This window comes from Glycine soja, chromosome 18, assembly GCF_004193775.1.
Source record: "Glycine soja cultivar W05 chromosome 18, ASM419377v2, whole genome shotgun sequence".
In the NCBI taxonomy this organism is placed as follows: Eukaryota; Viridiplantae; Streptophyta; class Magnoliopsida; order Fabales; family Fabaceae; genus Glycine; species Glycine soja.
The window spans coordinates 4062892-4081295 of NC_041019.1; the positions used below are offsets into that span (position 1 = coordinate 4062892).

General features: G+C 31.6%; 3 protein-coding genes across 3 annotated transcripts; 2 read left to right on the plus strand and 1 right to left on the minus strand.

The window, feature by feature from the left end:
• Positions 1–3750: 3750 nt before the first annotated feature.
• LOC114396434 (antifungal protein ginkbilobin-like protein) lies at positions 3751–4455 on the plus strand. The gene has a single exon (XM_028358411.1). It carries the CDS (start codon positions 3941–3943, stop codon positions 4361–4363), a length of 423 nt encoding a protein of 140 aa, XP_028214212.1. The 5' UTR covers positions 3751–3940; the 3' UTR covers positions 4364–4455.
• A 645-nt stretch (positions 4456–5100) lies between these two features.
• Positions 5101–7917, plus strand: LOC114396237 (cold-responsive protein kinase 1-like). Its single transcript, XM_028358138.1, has 7 exons — positions 5101–5483; positions 5989–6117; positions 6287–6414; positions 6598–6811; positions 6916–7147; positions 7277–7439; positions 7534–7917. The coding sequence occupies exons 1-7, from the start codon at positions 5126–5128 to the stop codon at positions 7789–7791; spliced, it is 1482 nt and encodes a 493-aa protein (XP_028213939.1). The 5' UTR covers positions 5101–5125; the 3' UTR covers positions 7792–7917.
• A 5576-nt stretch (positions 7918–13493) lies between these two features.
• LOC114396430 (cysteine-rich receptor-like protein kinase 2) lies at positions 13494–18404 on the minus strand. The gene is made up of 8 exons (XM_028358409.1): positions 17894–18404; positions 16282–16673; positions 16049–16159; positions 15603–15730; positions 14894–15107; positions 14562–14793; positions 14234–14387; positions 13494–14144 (listed from the first exon to the last, which is right to left on the minus strand). Exons 1-8 carry the CDS (start codon positions 18280–18282, stop codon positions 13842–13844), a joined length of 1923 nt encoding a protein of 640 aa, XP_028214210.1. The 5' UTR covers positions 18283–18404; the 3' UTR covers positions 13494–13841.

The following is an 18404-nucleotide window of genomic DNA, read 5'->3' on the forward strand; positions in this document are numbered from 1 at the left end:
AGACGAAAAATTGAAATTTAAAAGTTGAGGACTAAAAACTTAAATTAACCTAAAAATAATTAAAAAAATTAACATATAATTTATAAAATTATATAACAAATGGAATAATTAGTGCTATTATAATTAATATAAGAAAATAAAAGAATCTATATAGAAATTAACGTAAAATAAAATAATTCTAGCTAAAATTAATATAAAATTAACTTATATTTACTCTTTTTTTTTCTTTTTTTATCGGTAAGTATTAATTATTAATTTATTAATTTTTGTTAATGAGATATTTTGAACCCACAACTTATTTTTCTTCTTCTTTCATCATTAAATCAACCTTATAATCTCTTGCTCTTTCCTCTTTTGACTTAGTGGGTTGCTAATATCTTCTTACATTATAAGAGTGCAGGTTTGAAAATGCCAACAAATCAAAGCACATAACTCATATTTTATTTACCTAATGTATAAATTAGCGTCGTTATAAATAAAATCAATAAAATGAAAATAAGCACAATTGAATAATGAAGTAAAGGAAGAAAATGATACTTTTGATCGAGTATACTAGTGTGAGAGATGGCTTGTTTCTTATACAAGACTTATATACTTTTAATTAGTTGACAAAATCTATACACAAATAAAATATATATTGGGAGGGGACCAAATATTTAATCTTATAATAAATGTTAAGCAATTTTTTCCATTTAGGGGGCTATTGCCTTTGTGACGTTCAACGCAGTTCCGTCCCTAAGTGAAGGACATCTCTTTTAATATTTTTTTTTTTGTATATACATATTTGGAGATCAAATTCTTGACTACGTACTTGAAACACAACCATCTGCTAACCATATTAACAACTTGTAGCTAGCTTTCATGTGTATATTAGTCACAAAGAAGAAAGAGAACTGAAGAGTTGTACGTACGTCCAACAGATTGAGGAGGATGATGTTTTTGTTATTTTATATTTTTATGATATATATATATATATATATATATATATATATATATATATATATATATTCTCAAATTATAAGAGTGTGTGGGTTGAACATGCTAACAAATCAAAGCACTTAACTTAAATTTTATTTACCAAATGTAAAAATTAGTTATAAATAAAATCTATAAAATGAAATAAAAGAACAATTAAATAATGAAGTAAAGGAAGAAAATGATGCTTTTATTTAAGAATATTAGTGTGACTAAACAACATAAAATATATATTTATAGAAAACCAGTGTTCTGAAAATAATTTTCTGTAAAGGTCATAAGAGGAAGGGGTTTGGAGCAGATGAGAATTGGGGAAGCGGACTAGGGGAGGGATTATAGTAAATTTTAAGAAATCTTTTTGCATTTAAGGGGGCTATTGCCCTGTGACGTTGAACGCAGTTCCGTCCCTAAGTGAAGGGTATCTTTTTAATAATTTGTTTTGCACATATAAATTGGAGATGAAATTCTTGACCACATAATTAAAAAAAACAATTATATGCTGACCATATTAATAACTTGTAGCCTGTGTGTGTATTAGTCACAGAGAAGAAAGAGAACCGAAGAGTCATATACATCCCAGAGATTTAGGAGAAGTATGTTTTTATTTACCTAATGTAAAAATTGTTGTTATAAATAAAATCTATAAAATGAAATAATAGAATAATGAAGTAAAGAAAGAAAACGATGCTTTTCAGAACACTGGTGTGAGAGATGACTTGTTTCTTATAGAAGACTTATATATTTTTAATTAGTTGATAAGATTTATTGTGTTATGCATGTGTATTTTGACGTTGAAAATAATTTTATGTAAAGGTGAGAAATGTAAAGGAAGGAGGATGGAGCAAGATTTGAAGGGGAAGGAAACTAGGGCAGGAAAGCAAATGTTTAATCTTATAATAAATGTTAAGCAACTTTTTTCATTTAGGGGGGCTATCATCCTGTTGAACACAGTTCCATTCCCAAGTGAAGTGTATCTTTTATAATAGTCATGTTTTTGTACATAAAAAGTTGGAAACTAAATTCTTGACTACATACTTAACAATTATCTGCTAATCATATTAATAACTTGTAGCCATCGTGTGTGTCTTAGCTAGTCATAGAGAAGAAAGAGAATCGAAGATATATATACACACACTTAATTATAAGAGTGTGTGGGTTTGAACATGCCAACAAATCAAAGCTATTAACTTATATTTTATTTACCTAATGTAAAAATTGTTATAAATAAAAACTATAAAATGAAATAAAAGCACGTACAACTGAATAATGGAGTAAAGGATGAAAATGATGCTTTTGAGAATAATGGTGTGAGAGATGACTTCAATACTAGAAAAATGCAATATATATAGAGACTGAAAAGTTTCCATCTCTGACTGAGACGGAAGTAGAGACGAAAACTAGAAATTTATTTCAGTAACAGTTATAGAGACGGAAATCGTCCATGACCATATACCCATATGTGAATTCGTCTCTGTATATTCATCTTGAGTTTTCTAAATTTTAATAACCGACAGACGGAATTGTTTCCGTCTCTAAGATGATATTTTTTTTTATTATATCATAATTTTTGTTTCTTATAGAAGACTTATATATTTTTAGTTGATAAATTTATTCTTTTACATATATTTTGATCAGACATAATTAAATATATAATTAAAGGAAATCAATGCGCTGACAATAATTTTCTGTAAAGGTGAAAAACATAAAAGAGTGATGGATCAAGAACAGAACGGAAAGGAGGAACGAGAGAAGGGACAGAGATTTAATCTTATAATAAATTTTAGTCATTTTTTTCCATTTAGGGAGGCTATCACCCTAGCTTGTGACGTAGAGCGTAGTTCCGCCCCTAAGTGAAGGGCAACTTTTTAATTTGCTTGTGCACGATGATTCCATGTTATAATAATTAAATCCTTAGAGCGTAGTTTCAAACCAGACATTTTTCTGGTAGTTAGTAAATTTCGAATTAATGGTATTTTTGGTCTTCCAATATAGTCAACTCACCATTATTTATTTTGGTTTCACATTTTTAATTTCACAATAATTTAGTTTTATATTTTTAAAATTGAGGAACTTTAGTCAGTTTGTTAACTTATCCACTATCATCTATTACCTTCTTCTATATATTTTTAGATTTTGATCAAGATTAATATCCACATAGGTTAAGAATTATTTAATAGAAAAAATATATATTTATATTTGAATTTAAATTTTCTAATTTAATACATGGATCCTTGATACTTGTACTGCTAGTGGTAAAATATTAATAAAATAAGGATATATTTTAAAAAAATTAATTAAATTTTAAAATTTTAAAACATCAATTATTTTGAAATAAAAAGAAGAGTAAAACATCTAAACATATGAAAAGGAAATAATAATAATACTTTAGAGAGATATTGATATGACGATGAAGTATCCGACGCGGGTGATACACAGTTTCATATATGTATTACTCTGTGTCAATACTTCCAATAAATATTGAACAATTAATAAGTTAATATAAATTTAAATTGATTAATTTTTATAAATTTAGGGAAATTGGAGCAATTTAAAAATAAAAGAAACTAAAATTATATATTGTTATATAAAGAGAACAAAATTTCAATTAATTCTAAATTAATAAAATCTTTTTTTATATTTTATATAGTCTAAAATATAGCTTTTACGTACTCTTGTCTACTTTTAATAACAATACATAGGTATTCTGCGGCAGATCGCATGGTTATTTTTCATGGTGCCATGATGGGAGATAACACGAAGCTTGTGCATATCTAGCTTCTATTGAAAAAAAAAAACAAACACAAACAAACAATATATCCTCCTCCATCTCTCAGACTTTAGACTTGGATATTATCTTAGTCCACCCATGCATTGACATAATCAACAACTAGGTTTTCTTTTCTTTGAGGCTTATATCAAACCCATCTTTTGAAACCTTAGAAATATTCCGATCACAAACAAGAACATGGTACAACTCAAGCTGGTAGCCCTAACCCTGTCGATACTGTGGCCATGGTGGAGCTTTGATGGTGCAGTAGGAGACCCTCAACTCTTTTTACTCAAATGGGATTGCAGCGGATTCAAGGTACCCAACTTGTCCAACTTCTACCAAAACCTAAACGCAAGTTTGGCAGACCTGAGAACACAGGTCAGCAACCAAAGCAAGATCTTTGCCACGGCTCAATCAACCATTGGATCGGATCCTGTCTATGCTATGTTTCAATGCAGGAACTACCTCAACAACACTGACTGCACCACCTGCCTCGCCACGGCTACCGCCAAAGTCCGCAACTGCTCCACCGGAGCCAACGGTGTCCGTGTCATTTATGACGGCTGCTTCCTTAGGTACACTTCCATCTATTATTTCTTCAGCCATCCATTCCCATAGTCATGGCCAATAATTCAAAAATGATATTTCTGACACTCTTGGTGTGTACACTTTGATGAGAGGAAAGACTAGAGAGAGATTGAGAGTGACAAGTGAAACAATACAAATAGACACGAGACAAAGACATATAAAGTACGTGTGTAAAATGTTTACTTTATATTGATAAAACATGAATAAATTTATTAGTTGTTTTAATAATTATTTAAAAGTCACACTCCTATTAAAGATATGATTTCTAATAATTTTTTCTTTTTTAATTTATAAATCAAAGTGTATGCATATGGAGTCAAGGGCTACTCCTCCCCAATACATCAAAGACAATCCTTCTACTTGCAACCGAAAAGAGAAACATCTTGTATAATCATCCTAAACCTATAGTCATATACAGTCACCCCAAACAAACACCATGTATCTATACATTCAATTGCTTCTGATAAGTTTAAAAACTTTAATATTCATTACACTTGATTATTGAAGTCTTAATATTATTATTCAGTCGTTGAATCTAGCATAACTTTTTCTTCTTTGAATTTAATGAAATGGGTGACCTGCTTCTTAAAATTAAACCTTGTACATAAAACATTATATATATATATATATTTAAGACTGTGGATTAGTTCTTTTAATGTGTTTACGTACATCGCAAGAACATGTAGGTTGGCAGTTCATGAAACTAAGTCATGATTAGCTTCAATATTTGATATATACTTTCTTATGTGTTGAATGTTGAGGTACGAGAGCAATGACTTCTTTGCCCAGATCATGCCTCGCAGCAGCATACTTTGTGGAAATCATACAGCAGATGAAAGCACAACTTTCAGTGAAGCTGGACAGCAAGTGTTGATGGATCTACAGATAGCAACACCAAAAATTACTGGCTTCTATGCAGCTACCAAGACACAAGTGGCTGGTGGTGCAATCTATGCCATTGCACAATGTGCAGAAACTCTCACACAAGATAGTTGTTTGGATTGCTTGTCAGTTGAACATAGCAGCATACAAGGTTGTCTTCCCAAAACAAATGGTAGGGCATTCGATGCTGGGTGCTTTATGAGATACTCGGAGACACCCTTCTTTGCTGATAACCAAACCATTGATATCAACCCCTTCTTAAAACAAGGTACAAATGCCATAACTTAATTTAATAGATGTTGACTTGAATGAAAAAATTGGCCTAGTGGTGTGCCATCATCTCTTTGTATAAGGAGAAAGGCTAATAACAAATTATCTAACACATTCTTTATTTTGAGACTAAGTTATTTAATAAATCACACACATGTTTTTATAATTTCTAATAAATTTTAATCAATAGTAAAAAATGTATTAGGAAGAGTATGACAGAAAACATGTTATTAGTGATTCTCATACTATAATATTGTTGAAGTATAGGTGTAAAGTGAAATCTTATATTAGGTACGAATGAGAAGATTAAATGTCATAAGTGAAGGAAAAATTTATAAATCTAAACTTTAAGGTTTTTGATCAAAATATGATATTAGTTCATTTATGTGATTGTTCATATCCTGTTGATGAAAATCTCTCCAACTCGGTTTCCTCAATAAATATCAATATCTTGAACGGATGCATCATTTAGAATTGATGTCAACTTCTTTACTGTCTTGAAGGAGGAAGTCCAAGCAAGAAGTGGGCAATTTTTGGTGGTGGTGTTGGAGGTGCAGTCCTTGTTGTGACCCTTCTTTCATTATTTCTCCGGTGGCGTAGAAGATCCCAAAGTCCCAAGAGAGCTCCTAGAGGTAATATGACTAATTGGATTTTAATTAGAAAGTCTTTATGTGATGCTTTGCATCCAACTATTACCAAATTACCATGTCTAAAAAAAATATCATTTTTCTCCTAAACAGAAATGAATTCATTTCTTCATTTATATATAAAGAAAAATCAAACTTATATTTTACTTGGCAGGTAACATATTGGGAGCAACTGAGTTGAAAGCTGCAACCAAGTACAAGTATAGTGACTTGAAAGTTGCAACAAAAATTTTTAGTGAGAAAAATAAGCTAGGAGAAGGAGGCTTTGGCGCTGTATACAAGGTAAAGTTGAGTTGTTCCTCCACACATTTCAATCATGACTCTAAGAGTATTGTTTTTAATATAAAGTTGTCAACTAAGATCTGTCCATAAGCTTAGAAGGCAATATTACTTACCAGCTACGCATCTAGTTATAGAGATAAATCACTTTCAAGCAGAATTTTTAATTCTAATGCTATTGTATAGGGGACAATGAAAAATGGGAAAGTTGTTGCAGTCAAAAAGTTAATTTCAGGAAAATCCAACAAGATAGATGACGATTTTGAAAGTGAAGTAATGCTTATAAGTAATGTTCACCACAGAAATCTGGTTCAACTTCTTGGTTGTTGTAGTAAAGGCCAAGACAGAATTCTTGTTTACGAATACATGGCAAACAACAGCCTTGACAAATTCTTATTTGGTAACTAACATGTCAATTTCCAATAAAAGCATTTTGTGTATGTTTTCCTTTCTTTACCTCTTTTTTTACCTCTAAAGTTTTGAACATATAAAATTGGGAAACAGGTAAAAGAAAAGGTTCACTCAACTGGAGACAACGCTTAGATATAATTTTGGGCACAGCAAGGGGATTGGCCTATCTACATGAGGAATTTCATGTGTCTATCATACATAGAGATATTAAGAGTGGGAATATCCTCTTGGATGAACAACTTCAGCCTAAAATTTCTGATTTTGGGTTGGTGAAGCTCCTTCCAGGGGACCAATCTCATCTTAGCACAAGATTTGCAGGGACAATGTAAGTCAAAATAAAATACTAATGACTCAGCTTGAAAATTTTAAAGTGTAAAATATACTGCCCCCACATGCAGAATAGTCTCATAATTTTTTAATTATATATGTGACATAAATGTTATGCACTTGTTAGGGGATACACAGCACCTGAGTATGCACTTCACGGTCAATTATCAGAAAAGGCTGATACATACAGCTATGGAATTGTAGTGCTAGAAATCATTAGTGGTCAAAAGAATATTGATGTGAAGGTTGTTGATGATGATGATGGTGAGGATGAATACCTTCTTCGACAAGTAAGGAATTTCCCATAAATATGTACCCATTTTTTTGTTTTTTGTTTTCTTGTAACATTTTACTGTGTATGACACTTGGTTTTGACTACAATAGGCATGGAAGTTGTATGAGAGAGGCATGCACTTGGATTTAGTGGACAAAAGCTTAGACCCTAATAACTATGATGCAGAAGAAGTGAAGAAAGTTATAGACATTGCTTTGTTGTGCACTCAAGCATCGGCTGCAATGAGGCCAACCATGTCTAAAGTAGTAGTTCTACTTAGTAGCAATTACTTTGTTGAGCATATGAAACCTTCAATGCCTATCTTTATTGAGTCGAATTTGAGGTCCCATAGAGATATCTCTGCTTGAACTGGTTCCTCTATGACTAATGCTACTACCTCCAATTCTATAGTACCTGCTCGATGATTAAGTATGGATGTAAAAGAGAATTTTTGTCCAATTCATTATTACCTCCATTCCTATATATAAGAAACATATCACTAATCATCAAGATCAAAGAAAGAGGTTAAATTAGTTATTTTTAATTAATGCTATCATATATTCAAATTTTATTCCAAAAATTAATGCTCTTAAGTTTATTTCCCGGGTGAAATCGGGCTTAAGCCCGTTGTGCTTAAGCTTAGTTTCACCTGCACTTAAGCCCCAATGCAATTCTGCGTTTTGTCAAAATAGTTTGTTCTATGCGAATTTTGGTTCTCCAAATAATCCCTAAGTATCCCAAAACATTAACTTTGATAAGAAAAAAGGCTTCCATACAATCCACAAATCATACTCAACAATTTACACAATCATAGGATTCAAAAGAAAGGTTAGCTTCCCTTACCTATGGGTTTTCAAGCTTTGGTTTTTGAGAAAAGGAGAGAAAGGGAGAAGCTTTCTACCACCCAACTAGTAGCTCACACAAGAAAAGCACCAACCACACCCAACCAAAGCAAGAAATCCAATTTAGGCTCAAAACCAAAGACTTCCATGGTTGCTCTAAGGAAAGAAAGTGGAAATGGAAAACAAGGGAAAAGGAAAAGAATCTTACCACTCCAATGGTCGACTATGGGATTTGAGAAAAAAGACCTTCTATGAGCACAATCACCAAAACTCAATCTCCCAAGGAATGAGTTACTTGAAGAAGAAGAGGAGAAACATATGGAGAGGTTTTTGGAGAAAGTGAAATCTGAAATATGAGGATTTAAAGGAGTTTATATGACTCTTGAAAGTCTCCCTCTCACACCTAGGCTTTACTAAGCACACCTATCCCTCCTTTCACAAACCAAAAGTGATAAATGCCTTGTATGCTTATATATCTTGGCATTTATCTTACATTTTTATGACTTAAAACTTTGTTTTACTCACTTTTAGGCTAATCTAACTAGTAATTAGAAGTAGTGTTAATGCTTCTAATATTTTAAAAAAATTATTAGCTTTTTATGTTTTATTATAGAAAAAGAAGAAGAATTGAAGAAATTGGAAGATTAGCATTTGCAAGGTCATACCACACAGCTTTAGAAGCATATTTCGAAAGCCAAAGCTATCATTGTGTGAGATTGAGAGATACACTCACCTAGATAAACTTGTGTGCTTGAGAGAAACATCTTCTCTGTGAGGAGACAAGTGCTCTTTGGTTTTTCAATATTTGTCATTGCCATGCTTGTTAGTCTCTTGAGGAACTAATTGCATTTGTATCTTGCTGTGAATTTTTGTGCGGGCACCACAGGGTAAGATTGTTCATTTTGGGATTTCTTGGTCAAAAACTTGAGTTGAAAGCATGTGTCGATGGATGTGGTGTGGTGTTTGATTTTCAAACCATGTCTAGTTGTTTATTTTCATTTTTATTTTAATTTTACAAGTAGGTTGTTTATGTTTGGTTGTTTAGTTTAGTTTTAATTTGCTTGAGGACAAACAAAGCTTTAAGTTTAGGGTGTTTGGATAAATGCCTTGTATGCTTATACATGTTGACATTTTTATCTTACATTTTCATGATTTAAAACCTGGTTCTAATCACTTTTAGGCTAATCTAACTAGTAATTAGAAGTAGTGCTAATGTTTCTAATCTTTTAAGAATTTTATTAGCTTTTTATGTTTTATTGTAAGAAAAGAAGAAGAATTGAATAAATTGGAAGTTAACATTTGCAAGGTCAAACCACACAACTTTAGAAGCATATTTTGAAAGCCCAAAGCTATCATTCACGACTATAAAATAGGCTTTTAACATTAGTTATTAAGGATTTTTAACATTGATTATTAACCGATGTTAAAAAGTATCAATGCTAATATCAATTTTTGAAAACCAATATAAACTAAACTACACAACATCAATTTTCTAAAAAATCAATGTTTTCTGCTCAATTAAACCGATGTTGTGTTTTGGAATTTTTTTTGTTTTTAATTACCAATTGTAATTAAACGTAGCACAAATTATCATTCAAAGTTATAAAAAATCTAAAAATAAACATAAGTCATCCTTGAAAAGAAGTAAATGAAAACTAAATGTAATAAAATTAGAATATTCAATATATTTTATATAATAAATTGTCTATCTACAAAATGATAAGTTGACAAAAAGATTCCTAGCAGAAACATTCCAAACATCATTTTCCACAAAAATATACAAGAGTTATAAACAAAATTTACTGATATTATTATAGTATAATATACTTAAATTACAAACAAATCCAACATAAAACAAAGTTAGATGTTGCATCTAGGAACTCAAATATAATTTGAGTTTCAACTTCCAAATTTTGTTATTGTGCAAAAGTTCTCAATCCATAACCAATTTTTGCAGACTTCCTCTAATGATTATAAACAATCTTGCATTCCGTAATCACTTCCAAATTCATATGGGTGAATCCTACCCTTTCATAAATGAGTACACGATACTCGACACATCCTGAAATTAACATTAAGTTTATCTTAAATATGTATATGATTTTAAAAATTGACAAACAGAGGTACTTTTGTACTGATTATATACAATGATAAGTTACTCACCAAATTAATGTAAGTCACTTTGTACTCATTTAACAGGACTTTAAAAGTGATTGAGTTAGGAATTTGATGGTACAATGAGTGCCATTTAGGATAAGCTTTTGGTTGATAGTTTCTTTTGAAGATGGTTAGGAAGAAAAGACTCTATCCCAAATGGGTCATGGTCACTTGATGATTTCCTATAAGTCCATAGAAATTTCATGAGTTCTGTCCATCCATCCAATATAGTTGGATTTACCAGATCTTGGTTGTATGTAATAGAGTGCATGTTTTCATTATTGTCTAGCAAATGCCAAGTATGCTCTAGTTGATCCTTCCATCTTACAACAAATGTCCTACTCACTTCACCATAAGGCTACATTTAAAGTAAACTAATATAAGCAATACAGATGTGTTATATCATGTCATGTTTATTTGAGAATAGTCTTGAAATTCTTAACCTGATCCTTAATATGAACTGTGTTGAACATTTCCTTTGGTTTTTTTGTTAATCTGCATCATTGTCTTAGCCATTTTATTCCAATTCTTTTGATCTTCATTCATTGTTTCTAAACTCCATTTACAATATAAAAGATACTATTAATCCACAACATCTGTTTTGCCTTAAATTTGTTCAGTTAGAAACTATTAATCCAACATTGTATAGTCTCTAATCTAAAATTACCCTTTGTCTTAAAAGCTAGAATTACTTAAAATAAATATGCATGCTACTTAGTAGTAGTAAACCAAGAGATATGAGATTGGTCTATTACATGCCACAGAGTTGCAAGACATTATGCATATACCCATTTTTGAAAGCCAAGAATGATATTCATATTTTTAAAGTATCAATTTTTTGCTTCAAGTTAAAAACCCTAACATCATCTTGGGTCTATGATAGAGGAACAAAAATTTTAACCTAGAGTGGATGAAGATTCTTACCAGGTGAAATGGGTCGATGCGTAACTCTGTTGTGGTTAACCGTTAGATAGAGGCTTTTCATCTACCAACCTTGTCTATGTTTTCATCTTTTGAACTACCGTGAATAGATATGAGTGTCGGTGAGTGAAATAGGCAGATAAATGTACATGCTATATATTCTATCCAACGTAAATGATGGTGTAGAACAAGAAAAAAAAATACAAAATTCATTAGTGGACCATTTTATTGTATTAGAGTAAATTGATGTTATATAATGTCTACAATAATGATTTTTTATATTATATAACAAAAAAGGTGACCTCACAACGACCTCATGCCGTGTTTTCTTCCTCATGTCGTCCACCACATGGCCATGACGCCACGACGTCTCCGCCAACACTAAGCAACACCACCCAAAGCACAACGCAAAGCAACACCATTTGCCAAAGGTAAGAGAAAGACATACCTTGTCATCGAGACCAACATTGACACCGAGAGCTAGTATGAGTGGGAGACTGAGAATGAGAGCGAGTGTGAGTGGGAGTAAAATATCGAGTGCGAGCGAGAGCGAGTGTGTTGAGAGGATGAGTTGCATCCCCACGGAGGAAGTGAGAGTGTTAGGGTGAGAGTGAGGAGAGTGATAGTGGGCGAGAGAAAAACAATTAGCGAGTGTGAGTGGGAGTAAAATATCGAGTGCGAGCGAGAGCGAGTGTGTTGAGAGGATGAGTTGCATCCCCACGGAGGAAGTGAGAGTGTTAGGGTGAGAGTGAGGAGAGTGATAGTGGGCGAGAGAAAAACAATTATATATATATATATATATATATATATATCTGAAAAACAATGTCGGTTTTTAAAAAAACCGATGTTAACGTAGTTACTTTAACATTGATTTTTTAAAAAATCGATGTTAATGAAGCCATGTTAGCATCAGTTTTTCGAAAACCGATGCTAACGAACTTATTTTATTTACAATTATGTCACCACCTTTTTGTTAACATTGGTTTTCGTCAAAACCAATGTTAACCAGGCGATGTTAAATCCTATTTTCATAGTAATGATTGTGCTCTTTATTTGCTGAGGCAGAGCTTGGGAGATTTGAGGCTGGGATTAAGAATGTAGAAAGTCTATTTTGCTTGTTGTCTACCTGAGGTCGGGCGTTAGGAATCTGAGCTAGGCCTAGTGTGAGAAGACTTGTGTTGCACCCTTGATGCCTTTTGTGAAGCTAGATGTGGGAAGACTTAAGGTTGGGCATGAGGCTGATAATGTGGCATTAGTGAAGCTGAAACAAATGGATAAGATGTCCAATTGAAGGGATTTTTTTAGTAGTTTTTGGTTTTGGGGAGCTATCTAGGGCATTGTGAGTGGCTAAGAAACTCTCACTTGTTTTCTTTGGCTTTCCTACCAACTATCATTATTTTGTGTATAATTTTTGTTCATTTTTTGCATCTTCTTCTCTTCTTGTAGTTATGTTTATTCTTTGTGGGGATTGATGTAATTGAACCCATCCTTATGCTTACATTCAAGTTATGAATCTTTGTGTATTGTTCATTGTTAAGTGTTCTTTTTTATGCTTAATGCTTGTCTTGGCTTGATCATCCATTGCTTGATTTTGTGGTTAGAATGATCATTGAGAAATGCATTTGAACTTAGAAATATGAAAGAACATCTAATGAGTTTTCTGTCTAGGGATAGAGCAAGACTTGGCAGTCATCTCTTAACTTTTGTTCTTCAAACAAGTTACTTGACTAAATTAATTCAAGGGATTGATAGTTTAGTTGAGGGATTTAGTCTCTTCCCATTCAAGGGATTGGATTTAAATATTTTTGTGAATCAATGATAATAAATGGAGATAGTTTATATTACTCTTGAAAGTCTCCCTCTCACACCTAGGCTTTACTAAGCACACCTACCTCTCCTTTCACAAACCAAAAGTCTATCCCTCTAGGCTCAAACACACCAAAACTCACCAACTCACATGAAACACATAATCAAGTCACCAATCACATTGATTAATTAATTTCAAGCACTTTAATTTAATTTAATTTCCCTTGTAATTAAATTAAATAACTTATATGACAATTAATAAATCACAATGTTACATTAGGATATCCTTCATTCTGGTGTGTATTTGATTTATTGATATATCCCTAATGCTGGAAGCCTGCATGTCAAAAGAAGCTCCTTGTTTGTTCATCTTTTTTGCACTGATGATGACTCTCAGATTTCATCAACACCCAAGATGTTACAAACACATGCTTCAAAATTCCACTATACTTTTTTGGTTTTAAACAAGAAACTATCAAACTAGAAAATATGTAGCATCACACATCGACAAAACATTCTTAATTATATACTCTACTAACAAATCAACGACACCACAGTAGTCCTTACTTCGCAACATATGCTCTACTTGAGCGATTGATAAACAACTGAAATGAATAACAATCTTTATCTATTTTATTTCGTTACTTTATTGATTCAGTTCATCAAAACCCTTTACCCCATTGATCCAATAATCATCGGGCCGATAGAACAGAAATGGAGATAGTAGCATTAGATGGATCATCAGAGATGCCTTCCCCATTCATCTTATTTGTTTCAACAAACACAGGCATAGTTGGTCGCAGTTGCTCCACTAAGCTCTTGCTTTTGAGTAGCACTACTAATTCAGACATTGTTGGCCTTGTTGCAGCTGATGCTTGAGTGCATAATAAAGCAATTTCAATGATTTTCTTCACTTCTTCTGCATCATATTCATCAGGGTCTATGTCCTTGTCCACAAGCTCCAACTGCATGCCTTTCTCATACAGTTTCCATGCCTGTTAAGTGAAAATCAAATGTCTCATGCTCGATCAAATAGTAAAATATCTTGAGAAAACAAACAACTTAGGTATAGCAACTTGCTTACCCGTTGAAGAAGGTACTCACGACCCTCGTCATCAATCTTCACATTGGTACTCTTTTGACCACTTATGATTTCCAGAACCACAATACCATAACTGTAGGTATCAGCCTTCTCTGATAATTGACCTTGCATTGCATACTCAGGTGCTGTGTATCCCCTGATAAGTATAATATACAGTCATATAGTCAAAAAATTAACAACACTCATTGCATTGTCACATTTTTCACACATAAGTTTTTATTTATTAATTTGTCTCTTTTGCTACAACTTGGATACTCAAATAAATGTCAAGAAATTCATGTGAATGCATGCAATTATTTTGTTTACTTACAATGTTCCGGCAAATTTTGTGCTAAGATGAGAACGATCCCTTGGCAAAAGCCTTGCCAACCCAAAATCAGCAATTTTGGGCTGGAGATCATCATCTAGGAGGATATTACCAGTCTTTATATCTCTATGAATGATGGACACATGGAACTCCTCATGTAGATATGCTAGTCCCCTTGCTGTTCCCAAAATTATATCATAGCGTTGTTTCCAATTGAGGGAACCCTTTTTGTCACCTGTTTCCCAAGTTTAGATATATACGTAAGATTGTGGAGAAGAGAAGAAAAAGCAATGAAGATTCAAGAAATGATTCCATTGAAGGTTGACATGATTTACCAAATAAGAATTTGTCAAGGCTGCTATTTGCCATGTATTCATAAACTAGAATTCTCTCTTGGCCTTTGCTGCAACAACCAAGAAGTCTAACGAGATTTCGATGATGAACATTACTTATAAGCTTCACTTCACCTTCAAAATCATCCTCCATCTTGCTTGATTTCCCCAACACTAGTTTCTTGACGGCAACAACTTTTCCATTTTTCAGAGTACCCTGTTTAATAGTATGTATGACTAATTGACCAATGAAAGTGTTTTTTCTATATAGCACTTTAAATTATTTCCTTTCTAGTTTGTTAAGGTCTGTTTTTTTAAATAATTACAAAAAAATATTTATTTTTAACTTTATCTCATTTTTTAATTTTGAACAAGAAGTTAGAAAAAAATAAATTAAAATTTATTGAAAACTATAAAATCAAGAGAGAAACTCATTAAATAATAAGAAAATGTCTTATAAAAAATTTAATTTTAAATAAATTTTAACTAATAATAAACAAAGTGTATTAGTGACAAGTCTAATTTGATTTTGTTATTACCAATGTAAACAGAAAAAAGTAAAATAAGATAATAAATTTGTAAATTTTTGTAAACATAAGCAATTTGTCAAATAAAATATGATAATGCTTTTAAAAAAAAACACTAGCACAATCGTCAGTGTCTTTGAACATGCTTTCCATCAATATATAGAAAAAATAAAACACAAATTTACCTTGTATACAGCGCCAAAACCTCCTTCTCCAAGTTTATTGTCAGCACTGAAATTTTTTGTTGCAGCTTTCAAATCTGTATACTTGTAGTTAACTGGACCTCTCAACTCAGTTGCTCCCAATATGTCAGCTGCAAAGGAACACACGACTTTTGATTTTGTAATAAATAAAAAATGAGAGATGACTTTTAGATTAGCAAATTTTGTATTTAAAATAAGTTATAATAAAAAAATATATTAGGAGAGCTTTCGTAAAAAGAAATAATTATTAGCCACATAATAATAATAATAAATAATCATGAAAGAAATTAGGAAACAAAATAAAGAAATTATCATTGCGAGGTTACTGAATGCAAAAAACAAATGTAGAACTATCTATCATTTTTTTTTTCGATTTGAAAAGCATTAAAAATGCAAACCATGAACTAATTAACATCACAATTACTTACCTTTGGGAACCCTCTTTTGTTTAATAAACAATCTCCAAGCAAACAACACAAGGAGGAGAACAACACCTCCTACGACACCACCAATAATAGCCCACTTCTTGCTTGAACCTCCTGCAATAGTGCAGTATCTAATTATTTATAAAAACAGAAATGTTTTAAGAAAATTAAATATATGACCCTAACAGTTTTTATCCAAATACAAGTTTAACAAAAGAGATTTATTGTAATTCTACCTTCTTTTAAATAGGGTTTGATATCAATGGTCTGATTATCAGCAAAGAAAGGTTTGGTGGAGTATCTCATAAAACAGCCAGCATCATATGCTGTACCATCTGTGCTTGGAAGGCAACTTTGTAAGTTGTTGTATCCAACTTGCATGCAATCCAGACATTTCTGTGGGGAGGCAGTTTCAACACACTGTGCAATGGCATAAATTGCACTACCACCCTCCACCTGTGTCTTAGTAGCTGCATAGAAACCTTTAATTTTAGGTGTTGCTGTTTGAAGGTCCATTAATGCTTGTTGTCCAACTACTTTTAAATTAGTGGCATTTGAACTGATGTTCCCACATGTTACCCCTCCACCAATTTCGTTGGTCTGTTGGTAGAATCTCTCACTCTCATACCTTATCAAACATTTTGAGAATATCCAGCATTAGTTTAAAATAAATTGTCAAATACTTAACATTAATTGCCTTACTATAATATTTTACAGTACATAACATTAATTAATACAAAACTTATTGAAAAAATACGAGGACTGAATCATGGACAAAATATATAAGTAGTATTTTTATATTTTTCACAAATAATCATCATTTTAATTTTGATTACTATGTGGTTTCATTGATAATCATTGTATATATATTGATAAACTGATAATGATTGTATATATAGATTACATAGATTTCATTTAATATTTTTACATAACAAAGATTATATTAAATTAAAATTAAAGAATTTTCCTTCCATTTTCCCTCTATTTTATATCCATTCTTTAATTTTATTGTAACAAAAAGAGAGATCAAATATAATCTTTTGCTTTTTATATCAATGTGCCAAATAGTTTAACAAGTTGTAATTAAATATCAGAAAATATTTCAAATTAATACATATTATCTTCAAAGTGCAAATAGACTCTTAACATCTTGTACAAGATGTAATTCTATCTTTCATAGTAATATTAATCTATATTTGCTTTTAAAAAAAGAATCTTAACATGTGTGTGATGTACGTTCTTATGCTTTTAATATCTTTAATTAAAACTTATTTTTTTAAAAAATAATCAATAGTTAAAAATAATAATATATCACAATATAAATTATTTATCATCAATTTAAAATGTAATTTATATGTTCACAAATACTTATTTATTATAAATTTTAATTATAACATAATTTATATATTTAAAAATATTTATTTATTATAAAATATATAAAATAGTCATTTATTCTATCTAATTGACAAGCTAAAATACTAGTTATAATTATAACTTAATATAGTTATAAAGTGTATCGATGAAAGTCATATTTTATATAAAATTATTGATAATATAATAGTTCATTTACGTAAGATCACCTTACAAGTAGTTAGAGACAAAAAGAGTGAAACTAAGTATTTGTATTATCATATAGTCAAGATTATCATGCTGAAGTATAATAATTTTCAGACTATTTGATTGTATAAACTTCTATGATTTACACAATAAAAATATTTTTTTAAAATTTATTACTCAATGCTCCAAGAGCATTAGTTAGTCATTGTAGATGAAGCAGTCATTGTGTGTATATTAATAACATTAATGCAAATTCACCAATCTAAATATTTTTCTTGTGTGTATGTATACCTGAGGAAGCAGTCATTGTAGATGACTCTGGCACCGTTGGCTATTTTGCATATATCCCGGATTTGGGCGGAGGCAGTGTTGAAGCAAGCAAGACAGTCATTTCTGGAGACATAGTTTCTGCATTGAAACATAGTATATGCATTGACAGCTCCTCTGGAGTTCAATGATGTGCCAAAGTGCTTGCTTTGGTTCCTAATTTCTCCTCTCAGCTCTGAGAATGTCTCATTGACATTCCCAAAGAAGCTAACCGTGTTGGTAGCGTTGATTGGGCTGCACCCAGAGTTTATCACACGTGTGTCACGTGTGGCTGCAACTGCATATTCAACATTAATACTGCTCCACCATATCAAATTTAAGGCTAGGAGCTTAATAAGTTGCTGCAGCATCATCTCTTAGCTTTGTGTGTATGTGGTAGCTAGGTTTGAGATTCTAGTATTTTGGTATTGTTTTTCTAGTGAAGAGTGTTTTAGTGAAGAGTGTTTTGTTTTGGTATTCTATGGTTACAAAGTGT

What these genes read in the sequence shown, in the direction of transcription:
- LOC114396434 (XM_028358411.1), top strand. Translation starts at nt 3,941, where the DNA reads ATGGTACAACTCAAGCTGGTAGCCCTAACCCTGTCGATACTGTGGCCA.
- LOC114396237 (XM_028358138.1), top strand. Translation starts at nt 5,126, where the DNA reads ATGCCTCGCAGCAGCATACTTTGTGGAAATCATACAGCAGATGAAAGC. An exon ending in GCTTTGGCGCTGTATACAAG is followed by an intron (nt 6,415 to 6,597) that starts GTAAAGTTGAGT and finishes GCTATTGTATAG; the next exon opens with GGGACAATGAAAAATGGGAA. An exon ending in ACAAGATTTGCAGGGACAAT is followed by an intron (nt 7,148 to 7,276) that starts GTAAGTCAAAAT and finishes TGCACTTGTTAG; the next exon opens with GGGATACACAGCACCTGAGT.
- LOC114396430 (XM_028358409.1), bottom strand. Translation starts at nt 18,282, where the DNA reads ATGATGCTGCAGCAACTTATTAAGCTCCTAGCCTTAAATTTGATATGG. An exon ending in ACAAAAGAGGGTTCCCAAAG is followed by an intron (nt 15,731 to 16,048) that starts GTAAGTAATTGT and finishes GTTCCTTTGCAG; the next exon opens with CTGACATATTGGGAGCAACT. An exon ending in GTGAGTACCTTCTTCAACGG is followed by an intron (nt 14,145 to 14,233) that starts GTAAGCAAGTTG and finishes TTCACTTAACAG; the next exon opens with GCATGGAAACTGTATGAGAA.